This window comes from Sinohyriopsis cumingii, chromosome 6 (assembly GCF_028554795.1).
Source record: "Sinohyriopsis cumingii isolate HCF-2022 chromosome 6, ASM2855479v2, whole genome shotgun sequence".
Lineage (NCBI taxonomy): Eukaryota > Metazoa > Mollusca > Bivalvia > Unionida > Unionidae > Sinohyriopsis > Sinohyriopsis cumingii.
In genome coordinates this window covers 3,503,054-3,522,144 of record NC_142966.1, presented here as the reverse complement: position 1 = coordinate 3,522,144, position 19,091 = coordinate 3,503,054, and the positions used below count along the sequence as shown (strand labels likewise).

Here is a 19,091-nt window from a genome sequence, read left to right as displayed (position 1 = left end):
TTGTCTTCAAACAATCGGTTGATTATTTCCCTCTCGCTTGTGATTTTGTTGGATCCAGTTTTTAGTCAGATAACATATTCAAACCTTTGAGTGCAACCAAACACAAATTGTTTCTCAGTGTTCATGTCAATAAACACTGTGTCATGTGTTATTGGACACAAGTGATAAACGCTACAGTTTGGAAGCCTATGCTACCTATATTGAGTACGTGGATATAATTTATTCTTTAATGCTCATGATTAAAAAAGGAATAAATGATAACAATACAAGGTTAGTTTCTTTCTTATTATTATGCAATAAGCGTTTTATCTATTTTATGGCAATGTGCAAGGGGGCATGTGCAAATTCAATACAAATTTATTTTGTTTCTTGGAACATATGACCTAGTTCAAAAAAAGTTTCACCGTAAGTTCTAGGGACAGGAAGAAAACTATATTATTGTGTTACAATATTTACAGTAAATATGGTACATCTCATGGCATGGATAATAACAGAGAACAATTTCACTCAAATGCAATGTTTGTGGTGATTGCCCTAACTTCATGAGCCAAGATGCAAAGCAACTTCCTTTGGTGTGGGGTTATTTTCCATTAAGCAGAATGAATAAATCAATTTGACTAGGATGAAAGTCTCTACTGATAGATCTTCCTTTCCCTCTTTGAGGGGTTAGAAGAGGCATAACCTCCCTCAATGCAATGGCTCGGTCCTTCTTAAGTAAACTCTGGGTCATGTGGATGACTCAAGATGAGATGTCCAGAGTAAACAGGAATTCTTTACCAAAAGTCTGATTCCCCATGAACATAATCCTGTTGAAAGCACTGGTCAACATGACTGACATATCTTGCTGGAAGTGCAAGTAGTTTGGGTCCACTGATAGATCATGGATATCACTGATTCTGCCTGCCTTTCACTAATGCAGTGAGAAAGCAGGTTTCTTATAGGAGGTATTACCATACATGCACATAAAAATGCACTGAAGCCTCATTATTGATACTTACAAAGTGGATGCTATAATATCAATCTTAAGACAATGTTACCTGTAGGAAAGGCCAATGAAGCTCTTGAGAGCAGTTCAAAAAATAGTGTCGTGTTCAGCCATATCAGTATCTATAATAAATTTCATTTTGGGTTAAGAACATCTTTGGACATATGTAAATAAAACTGGACAGATCAGACAGGTCTTAGTTTTGTCTGATTTCCAGATGTCAGTGATCTTGGAATGGTAGCCCATTTTTGTGATTGGTGCAAACTGTTTCTCGTCAAAGAGTTTCAGTAGGTAGTTAGCTATTGATGCCTGCAGTGGAATAAAGTATTTTTGTGCACAACACTGTGTGAAGATATTCCATTGACTTCATACACCTTTAAAGTGGATGTCCATGTAGCAATTTTCCCATGACTGGTTGTAAGAACTCTTGTTCCTTATGGCTTGTTTAATAAGCCCCAGACATGAAGGTTCAGCAACTCTGTGTTGGGATGAAACACCAGCCATCAGTGATGGTTGTTTGAGCAGAAGAGAGAACAACCCAATTTACTAGAGATTCTGTTATGAGATTTCTGAGGTTGTTGACCAAGGATTGTTCCCCATTTGAGTAGAGTAATCAGGAGGAGGCAACAATCTGATTCTCTTGCTTTCTGTACTACCTTTGAACCCAGAGGTGTTGGACGATAAGTGTAGGATCCAGACCATTCCAATCAATAGAATAGCATCAACTATCCAGGCCTTTAGATCCAGTAATGATGAGGCATTCCACCTTGTCACAAATATGTCCACCATTAGTTGATCCCATTGGGCACATACTGAGTGAAGACCAAGGGATGAAGAGACCATTATTTTTTTATTCTTCTGAGAAAAATGAGTCGGCAGATTTAATTGTCCTGGAATATGATGAACTTGGACATGAATTTGTTACTGAAGATTCCACTTTAGAAAATCCCAAACAATAATGTAAAGGTCTGGGAACTTGGCTCCACCTTGCCATTTGAGATAAGTCACCAAAGTGGAATTGTCAGACAGAAAGAGAACTCCATTACCATGTGGTTCTGTTGCTGTATAAACTGGGTTCATGAAACTGAGTTCTTGGGTGCTGAGGCACTAAGATGGCCATTGTATGTAGGAAGTGCCTAGTGTGAGTCAAGAAACTGGACAAAGTTCATTCTTCTGGTGGCTGATACTGTATGATTGATTGTGGTCATGGCCTTTTGTGATCAATGGTATATAACAGAGTCCAGTCATGACAGAACAAGGTCACCTTGTTGGGAATGATGTTTTTCAGTTCTTGAGGCTGCGATGAGGTATTACTGATTTTGATCCATGTAGCCAGTCCATAAGAATGACATATGTGACAGCAACCGAGACCATTTTTACTCACTATCTCACTCCCCAGCAAGTGATATGGTTTTGAACCCTAGTGTGAAAATTGATGATGGTCTCATTCCCCCAAGGTGTAATTCTATGCCATTCCCTTTATTAACCATTGAATTGCTGCCCATTGACTTCTGTACATAATATGCAAGCAAGACATGTATCTATGGAATGACAACCACAGTAAGCTGCACATAAAGAGTGCTTGTCAGTCTGGTCTTGTCTAAATCTGTAAGACAAAAATCGAGCATACAATATATACAGGTGTAACATAGCACATGCCCTGCATTATGAACTTCAGAGTGTCTGTGCAGAGATATACACTACGACAATTATCATTGAAAGGGTACACATGGCCTGTATAGGTGAGTATTTGAGCATCTCTGTTAATACTTACTGGCCTGTAAAGGTGAGTATTTTAGCATCTCAATTAATACTTACTGGCCTGTAAAGGTGAGTATTTTAGCATCTCAATTAATACTTACTGGTAGAGTATTTGAGCATCACTATTAATTCTTATAAAATGGATGCTAAAATATCAATTCAGACAAATAAGTTACTTGTAGGAAAGGCCAACTGACTGCTCATACAGGTAAAATGAATGAATAATGTATAGACTTACCTGTATGTATCCCACCATAGCAGAATATACATGCACATAAAAATGCACTGAAGCCTCATTAATGATACTTACAAAGTGGATGCTATAATATCAATCTTAAGACAATGTTACCTGTAGGAAAGGCCAAATGAAGGCCTATACAGGTAAAATTAGTAGTGTCATACATATAATTAGGAAGTGGATACTAGATTAATAGAGAAAACTTACCTGTTCTTATCTGACAATAATGGAAATTATACAGCAATACGATGACTTTTAATGAAACACACCAGACCTGCACCTATTACCTCTTTAACCTCTGCTAACACATATATTTGATGTTAAAAATAGCCTTGGATCCCCAGAGACACATATATAAGTTGCTAATAATACTCCCTCTATTCCTCCTGTACAGAAATTTCTCATGGAGTACATACGGAATACTTCAGGAATCCATATGGAAGAGATATGGACTGAAAAACTTATGGAATCAGATAATTTATTCCGTATCAATTCCATCAGTACTTCACAGCAAGTGAAAATTCCATATGGAATGAAGTTGCAACTTTAATCCATAAGCACTTTTTTCCATATGGAAAGAAGGCTCATGTATTATAGCATCATGGAAAATACTTTCTGAAGAATTAATAACTTAGACTATCTGATTCAAATAGAAATATTGGTGGGAGTTAGAGTACATGTATATGTCAGTGTAGCTGATGTGGAAGGATAAATATATACTCATATAAATTTGAAGAAAACACATGCATGTCAGTTTTCTTTAATTTATTTCCACAGATGTTTAAAAACAGACAAAGAAATGACCAGAAAAGTAGAGAAAATGTCAAAATGATCAGAATATTAATATCTGGTAGTACAATCATAGTGGAATCTTTGGACTTAAAAAATTTGGTGCAAGGTGGATTTTGGGCTTGATCTGATGTTTATTCTGAAAAATAATTTTTTGGCTTCCTATTAAAATATGCTCTACAAAAATCATACCCTAGTGAAAATGTGACTGAAATTTCAGCAAAATCACAGTGAAATATTTTTGACATTCACTCAAATGTCCTTTTTCACAAAAATATGGTATTTTAGGAGATTTTACCAAAATTTCTGAAAATATCAGTGGGAATTAGTGATTGAAATTTCACTGAAGAGTTTGTCAAAAATTCTGAAAATATAGTGATATTTTGTGATTGTAATATCACTGACGTTTCAATAAAAAATATCAATAAGATATAATAAAATTTATATTTTGTTTCTTGTACAATTTGAATGATTTTCAGCAACATTTATATTTCCTGTTTCTGATAGCTGTAATTTTATTGTTTATTTTGGGCACAATAACTTCTTTCCACATCCTTCCTTGTTACATTTCTTTTTTAAATTTTTTGTTGTTGTTGTATTTTTGTTTAACTTAACTGGATTTAACTGCCCTCAAAAAGTTTTCTTGTTTTCCATTTTAAAACAGAATTTCGCTTTTTTCCTGACCTGAATCTCATTTTTCTCGCTACGGACCCATTTTTTAATATCGTCTCCGAAACTTTTTTTTAAATAATGCTCTATCCAGTCCCATTCTACAATGAGCCTTCTAATAAGTATTTTGTTCTGTTTATTATTTAAAAGATGATTGCTGTAAAGGGCTTTCTGATTGGTCAAAATTTTTTACTTGCCCAATGAATCATTGTATATTATCAAAATATTCTTGGTGTGTTAGAATTCAGTGTAAAATAAGAGTAATTATATCATGATAAACGTTTGTCACAGCAGCTTATGGAACAAGGACTACTTCAAGAGACCACAACACATCATAGTTTGTACATTAATCAAAAATCAAGTCTGCAGTACAAGTGGCATAAGAGAGGCTCGTAGCATTTCTTCTTTTCATAATCAATGTCTCAAATGAATGCTTTTCTGTAATTTTGCATTATTTTCCCAGTTGAATTTTTCAATGTAGATTAATATTTTATATTTTATGTATGTTTATGTGTTCACAGATGCCTGTGCATAAGTTTCAGGCTTGATACTTTGATTTTTAAAATTACTTAATTATTTAGTGTCGAGCCAGATTCTTCACATCATGTTGTATATACTGTATATATTGTACGTAACAGATAGAAGGCCTCAAGGTAGATTAGTTATGGAAGTGAGTTACCTTCTCTAAATGAAGTCATTATTATTATTAACATTATTATTATTATTAACTCCCATATCTCTTGCCTTGGATGTCATATAATTACAACAACTGTAAAAAAAAATTCATGCAAACTTAATATCACCATGTTAATAAAGTCCTGTTTAATTCATACTCATTATTAATTTGAAACCTTCTTTCAGAAAAACTATTGAAACTTCAGTAAAATACTATATATTGATCAAAGTTTTAGTGAAATCTCACAAAAGTTTTAATCAAATATTTGTGAAATCTCACCAACTTTTCAGTGAAATGAAAAAGACTTAAGTGATGCCATCATGGATTAAGTTTATATGCGAGAAAGAAAATGAGAAGAAAAACCTAAATCTTATTTGATAATGTCTGTCAAAATAAAATGTATGACCCATTTAAAAAATTATTGTGAATATTTATCATTGATTCCCAATCATGTTTAAGAATCATTTGGCAGTTTAATAGAAATCTGAAGCAGATTTTTTTATGATTTAGGCAGAAAGCGCTTAAAAAACTCGTCTGAAAGCCGCTTTAAGTATGCCTGGAAAATTTCGTACGGGATGAACTGTTACCAAATTCCATATGAACTATTTACAAATTCCATATGGACCATTTATAAATTCCATATGGTATATTTGCCAATTCCATATGGACTATTCACAAATTCCATATGGAGTATTGTCAGATTCCATATGGATTATTCACAAATTCCATATAGATTATTGCCAAATTCCATATGGAATTTTAATTTTATTCCATATGGACAACCTACAGATCTCATGGACTAATCTGCATATTCCATGGGATTTTCCTTACAGAATAAGTAAGGAGTCCATAACATTTCCATACGGAGTATGTAAGGTATCCATAACATTTCCATATGGAGTATGTAAAGGTATCCATAACATTTCCATACTGAGTATGTAAAGGTATCCATAACATTTCCATACTGAGTATGTAAGGTATCCATAACATTTCCATACTGAGTATGTAAGGTATCCATAACATTTCCATACTGAGTATGTAAGGTATCCATAACATTTCCATATGGATATACTGAAATCCATAAGAGTGGTTCAGCTCCATACGGATGTTTCTGTAGAAGTATGTATGGTATGGATTCCATATCCAATCCATGTGGAAAATTTCATACGGGCTGTTGACATGTACCTGTTTCCAGCCAAGGACTGGGAAACCCACGATATGCATACAGATATTTATCTTAATGCACTGGATGAAATTGTGAACATCCAAATCTATTGTTTAGCTGTATAAAACATCCAAGTCTATTATTTAGCTGTATAAAACATCCAAGTCTATTGTTTAGCTGTATAAAACATCCAAGTCTATTATTTAGCTGTATAAAACATCCAAGTCTACTGTTTAGCTGTATAAAACATCCAAGTCTATTATTTAGCTGTATAAAACATCCAAGTCTATTATTTAGCTGTATAAAACATCCAAGTCTATTATTTAGCTGTATAAAACATCCAAGTCTATTATTTAACTGTATAAAACAGTCCTTTAGCTGTATAAAACAGTATTTAGCTGTATAAAAGTCCTTACATAAAATGATGAAAGTGTTCTCCTAGTAGTTTATAAGTGGGAATTTCCACTGAAAATGAAGTCAGTTGTGAAAGTGAAACAAAATGGCAACGTTCATGTACTCAGATGATTCCGAATAAGTTCTGAAGGCACTGACAGTGATGACATTGTAAATTACATCAACTTTAATGAATGATCAAACATTAGTATAAGTCCTGTTTTGACACCTAACATTTCAGATTAATCTGAATCGGAGGATAAAACACACGATAATATTGTATTGTCGGACCATGTGGAGCTGGTATATGAGGGTGATTATAAAGCAGATTCAGGGCTAACATTTCACTTTGATAAAAATGCAGGGGAGATTTCTTTTACAATTATTTTTCTTCCCAAAGAAATATTCACAGACATGCTGAAAACATAGTGAGAAGCCTGACGTGAAGTGGTCACCTATTTCAGTTGCAGAAATGAAGGCATTCATGGAGTACATATCATTTTTATTGTAATGTAACTTCCAGAATAATCTTTGGTGAGTGTTTACAATTTTATTTCTCACTATATTACATAGTTTGCAAAGGACAAAGTTGATAAAGAAAATGTAGACAGCAAGTGCAAAAACACAAGTAGCTCACACTCTGGTAAGAATTATGATGCTCTGGGGTTTAGTCTACAAACGAACCTCTAGAAGGCAGGCAGTTTATCAGGCTTCATTGGGAGAGTACTTAGTACTCACAGAAAGTAAAGAATTAAATACAATTATAGCAATGTGAGGGGATGCCTTTGTGACCTGTGCAGGTACATACCAAAGGTGACTAAGCGTGTGAGGACAGCAGAGACAACATTGAGAAGTCAGAAATGCTGTTGTCAAAGAAAGAAAGAACAGAAAAGGTGAGAATTTATAGATGGAGTATACTTCCCTTGAAGAGAACACTCCTTCAACTTGCTTTAAGGTAGAAAACTTCCAAAATGCTTTTATGTGGACTGTGAGGCCTCTCTGTCTGTACAGAGCATGCTACTCAACACAAGTGAAAGAACTAACTGAAGAATTCATGGAACTTGGCACCAATCCCTGTATCAATGGGAGATCACTCTATCACTCAAGTGGAGATCTCTCTATCCAAATGCCACCTAGGTGGGCAGGTAACATTTAGTTTTCAATCTAAAATGTTTTAGCCTGGGAGGACTGGAATTGCAAGGTACTAGTAGACTGCTTAAGGTATTATGATTGGGTGATGTATTTGAAGAAGAAAACTGTTAATTACATCTTTTGGCTTGTGTTAGCAACAGTTCTTTTGTATCATACCTTATGCAACATAGCATGAAGTCTCATATGAAAACTGTGATAGAGTTAGCACAGATCAATGAACAGATATCATTATAAACAAAAATATTCACTCTTGCAGATTCGGTGGAATCAGTGAAATGTACATCACTTGATGGTTGCCTTGTTCAACCACATAAAACACATAGCAGGTTACATTTCAGAAAATGGACCAAGGCCATGGTCAACCACATAAAACACATAGCAGGTTTAATTTCATACCATGGACCAAGGCCTTTGGTCAACTGCATAAAACATATGGCAGGTTTAATTTCATATTATGTACCAAGGCCTTTGGTCAACTACATAAAACATATGGCAGGTTTCATTTCATACAGAGCATCAATCTTGGATGCGGGAGGTCCTGAGTTCAATCCCCAGCCGAGTCATATAAAAGACTTTCAAAAATGGTACTAACAGCTGCCTCGCTTGGCGCTCAGAATTAAGAGGTTAGTGTTAGGACTGGTTGGCCTGGTGTCAGGATAATGTGACTGGGTGGGACTTCATGCTACACTGACCTTGAGCCAGGATAATGTGTTTGACCTTGAGCCAGGATAATGTGTTTCAGTTGTTATGTTTTCCCTCTGGGCAATTATGCTACCCTGATTACCTGTTTATGCTGTTTTGTTCCAATTCTAGGACAAGCAATAATAACTTTCTAATTGGTCAGTTTTAAAACTGTTAATAGTCATTTCTTGTCCATCTATTCATCACTTTGTGATAAACATTAAAGTCAGTCTAACAGATTCTTTTCTGCTGTGTTCTGGTTGTAGGATTTGTATTCTTTGATAGCATACTTCCAACTGTGACATACATTTGGAAGCATGGATTGCAGCATAAAATATGGGTCACAATAACCTAATTTTGTGGTGAAGGTTAAGTACTTATCAAAATGCATCTTCTCACCTAGTTTCATTATTTCTGGTGTGACAGTATTCATACAGTGTGCAAAACAGCTTGCATTTAACTAAAAATAAATAACTAAAGTATGTATAAAATTAGCACCTACGATGCGCACCACAGGGGGAAGCACATGAAACCACCTCCAAACAGTTGCCTAGGACCTAGGGGAATGTTAGAAACTCCATGATGTTGTATGTATCTATATGCTTTTATCAATGCGGACAAAAAGGGTACTAAACATAGCTCTCTTCTATAACATGAAAGTACAGCTGTCTCTTACCCATGGAACCATTGCACAATACTTCATGAAGATACCAGCAGCCTGATTGGATATTTAATTTGGACCTCATCATCTTTACGATGTCCTCCGCTGTAGTTTTATTGGATATCTGCAACAGGAGGCGAACATAGTGAATGGGATTTCATTGCAAGTAAGTGAGAGAGAAAAATCGTATATTCTTAAACAAAAATATATTCATTGCTAGGTTTTTAAATAGTCATAAAAGTTAATTTTCTTGACATCACCCAACACATTTGAATATTTTTACATGATAATTCATAGTACATGTATAAAGGTATATAGCTGCATTCTGTTAACCAAAAGTTAATGTTTAAACAGCAATGACTTTTGGCTCCAAAATAAGATTCAACCCATTATCCACAAGCCATAGCATAATACCTTTTTGGAGTCTGATGTTTTATTCTTGGAGTATTTATTGGAGTAATGGCTAGACAAAACTACTCTGAGATTCAATTACAATACCAACCCATCGAGACCCCAACTTTGAGATTCAACTATCATACCCACCCATTGAGACCCCAAATGTTCCAACTATGGGCACCATAATCCACTGCCCTTGTGGTGTCAAACTCTGAACATAACTAGCTATCAAAGAGACAGTCCCAAAGAAATAAATTAGTTATCAAAGAGACAGTGCCTACACACACAAACTAGTTATTAAAGAGACAGTGCCTAAATACACAAACTAATTAGTAAAGAGACAGTGCCTAAACAAAACAAACTAGTTACTAAAGAGACAGTGCCTAAACACACAAACTAGTTATTAAAGAGACAGTGCCTAAACACACAAACTAGTTTTCAATGAGACAGCACCTAAAGACACAAACTAGTTATCAAAGAGACAGTGCCTAAAAACAAAAACTAGTTATCAAAGAGACAGTGCCTAAATACACAAACTAGTTATCAAAGAGACAGTGCCTAAAGACATTTGTGCAATATTTTGGTGAAGGTATGCATAATATTAAAGTTTCTGCATGACAGTGATGTTTTGTACCCTTTTAATAAAAGCAATAACTACAGTGTAATCAACAATTACATCTATCATCTCATTGTTTTCGTCATTGTAGACCTTATCTGCCATGCATATAATAAATCCAGACTAAAGCTATCTTGACAATGAAATGTTGGCATCTTTGCAACCAAAATGCTTTTGGTTACATTTGAGGGGGTGGGGGTATCTTCACATATTTAAAACTTTATTTTGAATTGGCAGCATATATCCAATATTGTACTGACATGGCATTAAGCCTCACACATACATCCATCCATCCCCGTCCATCCATCCATCCATCCATACATACACAGATCAGTGTAAATAAACATAATTTTCTATTGTACCAAAGTATAAGATGTTGATAAAAACCAGAGGATAATTGTAAGGATTTATTTTAAAATTACTGTTCTTAAAATATGCTTCAGAAACTATTTTCATTATCATCACCAGCAAGCCAGATTGTACTGGATGAAATTACAGTAATCCAAGAGTTAAAGCAAGTATTACAAGCAGGCGTCAGTAATGACGCCGAATAACCACTGCAGTTGGGGCCTCACATGTAGCGGTATTACCATAGAAGCATACAACTATCTGGTGGTATTACCATAGATGCATACAATCATCTAGTGGGATTAACACAGATGCATACAATCATCAAGTAATATTAACATAGATGCATACAATTACCTAGTAGTATTAACATAGATGCATACAATCATCAAGTGGGATAACCATAGATGCATATAATTATCTAGTGCTATTAAGATGCAATCAATCATCTAGTGGTACTAACAAAGATACAAACAATTATCTAGTGGTATTATCATAGATGCATACAATGATCTAGTGGCATTACCATAGATGCATGTGATTATCTAGTGGTATTAACACAGATGCATACAATGATCTAGTGGCATTACCATAGATGCATGTGATTATCTAGTGGTATTAACACAGATGCATACAATGATCTAGTGGCATTACCATGGATGCATGTGATTATCTAGTGGTATTAACACAGATGCATACAATGATCTAGTGGCATTACCATAGATGCATGTGATTATCTAGTGGTATTAACACAGATGCATACAATGATCTAGTGGCATTACCATAGATGCATGTGATTATCTAGTGGTATTAACACAGATGCATACAATGATCTAGTGGCATTACCATAGATGCATACATCTAGTGGCATTACCATAGATACATACAATCATCTAGTGGCATTACCATAGATACATACAATCATCTAGTGGCATTACCATAGATACATACAATTATTTAGTGGTATTAACACAGATGCATACAATCATCTAGTGGTATTATCATAGGTGCATACAATGATCTAGTGGCATTACCATAGATACATACAATCATCTAGTGGTATTACCATAGATGCATACAATCATCTAGTGGTATTACCACAGATGCATACAATCATCTAGTGGTATTACCATAGATGCATACAATGATCTAGTGGAATTACCATAGAAGCATACAATCATCTAGTGGCATTACCACAGAAGCATACAATCATCTAGTGGCATTACCATAGATGCACATAATTATCTAGTGATATTAGGATGCATACAATCATCTAGTGGTATTAACATTAATGCATAAAATCATCTAGTGGTATTACCATAAATGCATACAATCATCTAGTGGTATTACCATAAATGCATACAATCATCTAGTGGTATTACCACAGATGCATATAATTATCCAGTTTGATAATTTCAGCTTTAACAGTACAATGTGAAATAAACCTGGAACTCATTGTTGAACCCAAGTCACTGAAATATAAAATATGGGTCAGAGTGACCCACTGTGGTGAAAAGGTGTAAAACCTGAGTTAAATGCACACACATGTATTTTATTTATTAGCAAATTCCCAGAGTGATTTGAACATTAGGAGTCCTGAACTTTTCTTAGATTTTGCGTTAACTATTTGTTCTGTATATGTAACTTATAGACTCCCATGATGAAGAGTTTATTTAGCTCAAGATGTTGGGAAACCATATCAATATTTGTATATATACATACACAGTCAGCAACCCAGATTCCAACAAGCAAAAAAGAAATACATGAATGCAAACAAACAAAACAAATATTATATAATGACACTAAAGGTGGAAAATAACCTGGTGAAAAATAACAAAGTTTCCTTATATTTCTTCAGGGGACAATAAAGTAAAACACAAAATTAATGCCACACAGAGAATATAAATGCATTACATTTTGGGACTGACAGAGAAGCAAAATTATTCCGAATAAAAATGAAGCTTAAAATAAAGGGAAAGAACAAAATATGAATGTCAAGAAAGGAACTTTCCAGGAAGCAAAGCTAGTTACAGAAAATAATCCACTACTACAGATGGTGCCCTATGAAACCTTATCTTCTCACACAGATAACTAGTTTTAATCAAGTACTTAATTTGTTTGCCTTAATGTTGTCTTCTGAAATATTTCCACCATTTCCACACAAATGATATATATATAGTGAAATAATAATGTAGAGACAAACAGTCATACATACAATTAAATATTTATAAAGGATATAATATATGTATACAACGTATCAATTCTTTTAATAACATTTTATATAATATTACCTAAAGCCTTGGTATTAAGGCCATACAAAGATCGAATTGTCTATTCATCTCTCAATGCACAATATCAATTGTCATGAAAGTAAAATCACGTAAGCATTGATTTATTTCTATCAAAACATTACAGGAGAAGTGAGGATCATTATAATTTGTTATATGAAAGCGATACAAAATTTTATTATAAGAACTGATATGTTGTATACATACATGATATCTATATATATAACACCAGGATCTCAACACCCTATTGCTCTTGCTAGACATTTTTTTCCCAACAATTAAAGTACAGCCAGTTATTTGTGAAACTGAATATAAATAAGACTCACTGGAGGAATAACAAGTTGTATCAAATGTGAAACAATTAACATCTATAAATTATTAAATGTACCATAAAAACTGTCCAGATTTACTGCTATTTCACTTTTTTGTGTTATCTTTCCATGCTTAAATAGTTTTGTCATACTATTTATTTATAAAAATTAAATTTCCTTCATAACAGTATATAATAGGATTTCAAAAACACCAGATTATTTTCCCATACCTTTACTTTATGAATTAATTTATAACTGATGACAATTAGACTTACATCATCAAAAATACAGAAGAATGATTTAATGTGGAAAAAAATGAAAATACACATCTCTACAAAAACGTTTTCTATTCCTACACTTATTTTCAAAAAAGAAAGAAACAATTTTTCTAAATTAACTATATATGTGGTGGTTTCTAACAAAAAGTGATTGTGTGTGTGTGTGTGTGTATATATATATATATATGTAGAGAGAGAGAGAGAGGATAAATAATGTGGATATTATGTTCATCCTTTACATCACCATCATGTTCTCCAGGAGATACATTACACTTTCACCGTATTTTGTAAATAAATAATTTCAGGTGTTTGTTATTTCAGTTATGTCCTTCTTTTATAAGGGAAGATATAAACAACTTCTTCATATCTATACAAAATACTTGTATACACAAATACATTGTAAGATTGATGAAACATTTAAACATCCTTCATTTTCAATGACTAAGTGAGAAAACAGTGAATGACAGAAATGCTCTTAATACAGGTACTGTATGGTATGTAAAGAAAGTGCATCAATGTAGGTACTGTACAGTATTAATGAAAATGCATTCAATGTAGGTATTGTACAGTATGCAAAAAAAGTTGTGGTTGTTGAAGAGTTTAATGCCATTTTTCAGCACAAGATAGGCTATACAAGTCAGCCAGTATTTATGGTGGAGGAAGAACCCGGGGAAAACCACCACCGACCCATGAGAAGCTACTAGCAAGCTTTCTCGCATACCCACACAGGCCGATCCTGAGACTTGAACCCACACAGAATGAGGTGAGATGGCAGTGATCTAGAATGGTGAGTGCTTTAGACCACTCAGCCACTCAGTATAAAGAAAGTACATCTAGGTTGGTACTGCACAAAAGTAATGAAAATGCATGACATGTAGGTACTGTGCAGTATGTTAAGAAAGTGAATCAATGTAGGTACTGCACAGAAGTAATGAAAATGCACAACATGTAGGTACTGCACAGTATGTTATGAAAGTGCATCAATATATTATAGGTGCTGTACAGTATGCTTTGAAAGTTCAATGATGTAGGTACTGTTATTAAAGTGCAGCAATGTAGGTACTGTACAATATGTCATGAAAGTGCAATATATAAACTGTACATAATATAACTAAACTGCGTCAATGTAGGTACTGTACAGTATGTTATGAAAGCAAATCAATGTAGACACTGTACAGTATACTATGAAAGTGCATCAATGTAGGTACTGTATAGTATGTTATGAAAGTGCACTCAATGTAGGTACCATACCATATGTTATGAAAATGCAGCAATGTACATACTCTACAGTATACAATTAAAGTGCATCAATGTCAATATTGTACAGTATGTTATGAAAGTGCATCAACACAGCAGACCTGGCAACCCTAACAAGATTGTCTCAGTCAGGCAGTTGATTTTTTCTGCAAATTTGACCAGTTTTCAGTAAGTTGTAATAAAATAGCATGTACTGCTATTGTCAAGTTGTAAAATGTGTATTTAAAAAGTCTGGCACTCCAAACTGATGCATCGACAGTAAACATTATGTTGATCTGAAAAGTTATTACAGTATACATACACTGTAGTTACCTCTAGTATAGCTGCACAAACTTCAGTCCCTTGCTCAATGAAGCTAAATGATTTTCTGCTATCTCTCAACTTTATGTAATTCTTTGAATCATCATATCTCCCACCATGTGACAATCTCAAAACAACATGTAATGTCCAAATAATGTATTTGCGTTACTTCCTGCTTCTATTAAGGCAAATCTGAATATTCCTTTTTATTTTTTTGTACTGATTATTAAAACTTGTTTAAGAGGTTTAAATTTTCCTTTCATCTTTAACTCATTAACCCTGGAGATTTCTGTCATTTTTGCCTGAAATGGGAGTCGGGAAATGCATAATGGGATCCACTCTGAATACACTTAAGAATTTAAAAAATAAAAAGCGCAAATGAGATAAAAGAGGTACAGAAAATTTAGTTCATTCACTGATTTATAATTTCAAACCAGATTATGACCAGGGGGGCCCTAACACCATTGTTGTCTGTGCATTTCATACCAAATGGCAGTTTCCAGTGTGTGATGTGATGTGATGTGATTTGGATTTTTAACGTAGCTTTAACAATTTTTCAGTCATATCGCTATGATGTCTGCAATGTGGCAGTTTATAGTGATGTCTAGCACTGGGGCATCATGCCGCAGACATATAGCATGATGTCCCACCCAGTCGCATTATTCTGACACCGGGCCGACCAGTCCTAACACTAGCCTCTTAATGCTGAGCGCCAAGCGAGGTAGCTGTTAGTACCATTTTTTGTAAGTCTTTGGTATGACTTGGCCAAGGATCGAACCCACGACCTCCCGCATCCGAGGCGGATGCTCTAACCACTAGGCCACCGGAGCGGTCTGTTTCCAGTGTAAAAGTTGACCCTGCTCTCCAGTCATTTCCAATTCCTGGACAAGTCCATTTTAAGCAAAAGGATGAAAGGAAAATACTATGTCATCTGCTTACAATATTTACAATGACAAATCAAGCAAAGGAAAAGAATGACAACCATAAATTTGCCTTTCACATGGATTTAACAAGCAGTGTAATTTCTGTGTACATGTGCGCAAAGGGATATAACTATAAACTCTGAACCTTATGGTAATTTATGGAAATATCCGGCAGTTACCAAATAGGATAAGCTATGTTGCTGTCGTCTGAGGAAATTAGATATGTGTGTGTGTGTGTGTGTTCTGGATTTTTAATGTGGCTTTAACAATTTGAGTAATATCACTATGATGGGTTTAACAATTTGAGAATTATCACTATGATGTCTCTAGTGTGGCAGGTAATAGTGTGCGTCTGTGTGATTTGGATTTTTATGTAGCTTCAAAAATAAATTCTGTCATATCGCTACTATGTCTGCAGCATGGCAGTGTCTAGCATTAGGGCATCATGCCACATACATATAGCATGGTGTTCCACCCAGTCACATTATCATGATACAAGGCCAACCAGTCCTAACACTAACCTCTTAATGTTGAGCACCAAGCGAGGCAGCTGTTAGTGCTATTTTTATAAGTCTTTGGTATGACTCAGCTGGGATTCGAACCCATAACCTCGTGCATCCAAGGCAGACACTCTAAACACTTAGGCAACTGGAGTGGTCCCAAAAGGTCTGCAGAGTTTATGTGGTGTGAAAACATTCCTGATACACCATACAATTTACTTGGCTCATGAAATCATAATACACAGGAAAAATTCATAAAAGTGTTCTTTCAAATGATCTTTTTTCTTCATAATGATCAAATCAGAACAGTATTAAGTGCTTTGTAAGTACTAAGTTAGTAACTTTTTTTAATCTGTTGATATCTACATGCCAAAAAAGTGTGCAAAAATTAAAACACAAGATACTAAAGCATACAGAATGGCCTTTTTAATGTAAAGTCTTATACACAGTATCAAACATGACCTAAACATGACCTAGGCCTTTTTAATCTAAAGTCTTACACAGTATCAAACATGACCTAAACATGACCTAGGCCTTTTTAATCTAAAGTCTTACACAGTATCAAACATGACCTAGGCCTTTTTAATGCAAAGTCTTATACACAGTATTAAACATGACCTAGGCCTTTTTAATGCAAAGTCTTATACACAGTATCAAACATGACCTAGGCCTTTTTAATGCAAAGTATTATATAAAGCTTGGTTTCAATCCATTAAATCACTGAAATAAAAAATCCCTCAAAGATATGAAGCTCCTGATATACACCGCTGTCTGGCATTTCTTTGCATCTAAGGTTTCCGTCACCAATACTGGCACAAAACACATTGTGAATTAGACCAATTGACGAAAATAAAATACTGCAATGCTTATCATTTGAAAAGAGACAATTGTCACCAGAATATTCTGTTCCAAATAATATTAATTCTGGACACACGGGATGCCAAATGTAAGACTATTCTAAGCATAACTTTGAAAAGATGTAATATTAATCCATTGGGCCATGTGATAAACAAAAATTAAGTCCAGTGACAGTATAATAAAATGTTAGACCTGCTTGAAATGACATATCTGTATTATGACACAGAGAATCTGGTACATTAAAAGCAGACTAGAACTATTCAAGCTAGGCATGTTACCTTCATGGACTGGCTGTTTTCCTCACCCTGTACAAAAGACATTGGTAAAAAGTCATATACATTTTCCACCTTTTAAAATCAGAAGTTAGAAATGTAAAGTGGTGCAAATATGATCAACTGCAATATCACCAGCTTTCTGAACTTTAAACACTCAGAGCAAAAAATGCTTTCAAACAACTTAGAATTTTGGTAACCAATATAAGCTACCTAACAATTTCTACAATACTAAATTATAAATATGTGAGAATAAAGAGATAAACTTCTGGATAAATGTTTACTTACATGTATGGACTCAGAACTTCCTGAATGATGGAGGTAATGCACTGTGATCAAGATATTGTCTACTTCATCCACAGACTATAATAATAAAAGTAATAATAATAATAATAATAATAATAATAACTTTATTTGATGAGGATAGTTCAGTTAAAATAAACTATCCTCCCCTTGAGACTCTCAAAACAAAATGAGGCAATTAAGATGGAAGTAAAATGAGTTCATTATATATATATATATATATATATATATATATATATATATATATATATATATATATATATATATGCAATAAACTGACAACGAACAGTGTGAACCTAGTATCTAACTAGCCTGAGTGCTTTTGACTCTTTAACTCATTTGGCCCCGATCCCATCTGTGATCCAGTTTCTGCATTCAATGGCCGATCCCGCCTGTAGTCGTGGTTTGTTTACTGCATTCAATGGCCGATCCCATCTCCAGTTGTGGCGAATGTGTGTTAGATACAACATCTCTGATTGGTTACAAATGGGGTTTTCCAAGAATCAGACCAATATTAAATCAATCAGAAATGATTTTACTTTCGTTTGTGAAAATTTGAATTGCTTAAAAGCCAAGGGTTACTAATTGAGAGCAATTTCACTACATGTGCTCTGTTCATGAAAAATCATAAATGATGGCAGATGAAAGTGATTTTTGATGACAATATGAGCGAAAATGAGAAGTTTCTCGGGTTTGATCTCGATAATATTGAGCAAGCAGAGGAAAGATATGTTCGGCAGTTGGATATTTTGCGAGATTTAGATTGAGACTTAGAAGTTTTTGAGACTGAATCGTCAGAAAATGATGCTGATAGCGATGATGATAGGGCTGATGACATATTTCTAAAAATGTTGCACATAATTTTATAAATAGTGCATAAATAAGTTGTGAAAGACTTGGACAAATAGGGAAAAAAATACATCACAGTGTAGACAAATTCATTTGGAATAATTGGTGAAAATTTTGTGGATTTTTATTGGATATAAGAAGAGAAATTAAGGTAAGAGGGGACGCATGGGCATGATGTTTATAAACTTTTCCAAACAGGTAAAAACTTTCTGGGGCACAAGCAGCTGGACACAGCTTAGTCTTGCTGATACTGATAACAGTGCTGCTGGAGCTGAATGAGTTAATGAGAATTTTTCAAAGGCAAATACAAAAATAGACAAGACAAACAAATAAAACAGAAAAATGGTTATATTTGAGAAACTTTACATGGCTGTTTCTACGTGAATTCAACCTTTTAACTTTATTATGTGTCAACTAGTTTA

The 19,091-nt window shown here is 34.3% G+C and overlaps 1 protein-coding gene across 8 annotated transcripts in view; it reads right to left on the bottom strand.

The window, feature by feature from the left end:
• LOC149796283 (arf-GAP with Rho-GAP domain, ANK repeat and PH domain-containing protein 1-like) overlaps positions 1-19,091 on the bottom strand; it is a 300,819-nt gene that overhangs the window by 33,475 nt on the left and 248,253 nt on the right. For 7 of the 8 annotated variants that reach the window (XM_089960924.1, XM_089960925.1, XM_089960928.1 and 4 more), the window contains 3 exons: positions 17,806-17,880; positions 17,524-17,550; positions 9,186-9,294 (listed from right to left, as the gene is read on the bottom strand). In XM_089960924.1, coding sequence (XP_089817050.1) covers positions 9,186-9,294; positions 17,524-17,550; positions 17,806-17,880 — 211 coding nt within the window. The remainder of the gene's footprint in view (positions 1-9,185; positions 9,295-17,523; positions 17,551-17,805; positions 17,881-19,091) is intronic. The other variant, XM_089960927.1, reaches the window with a different exon arrangement.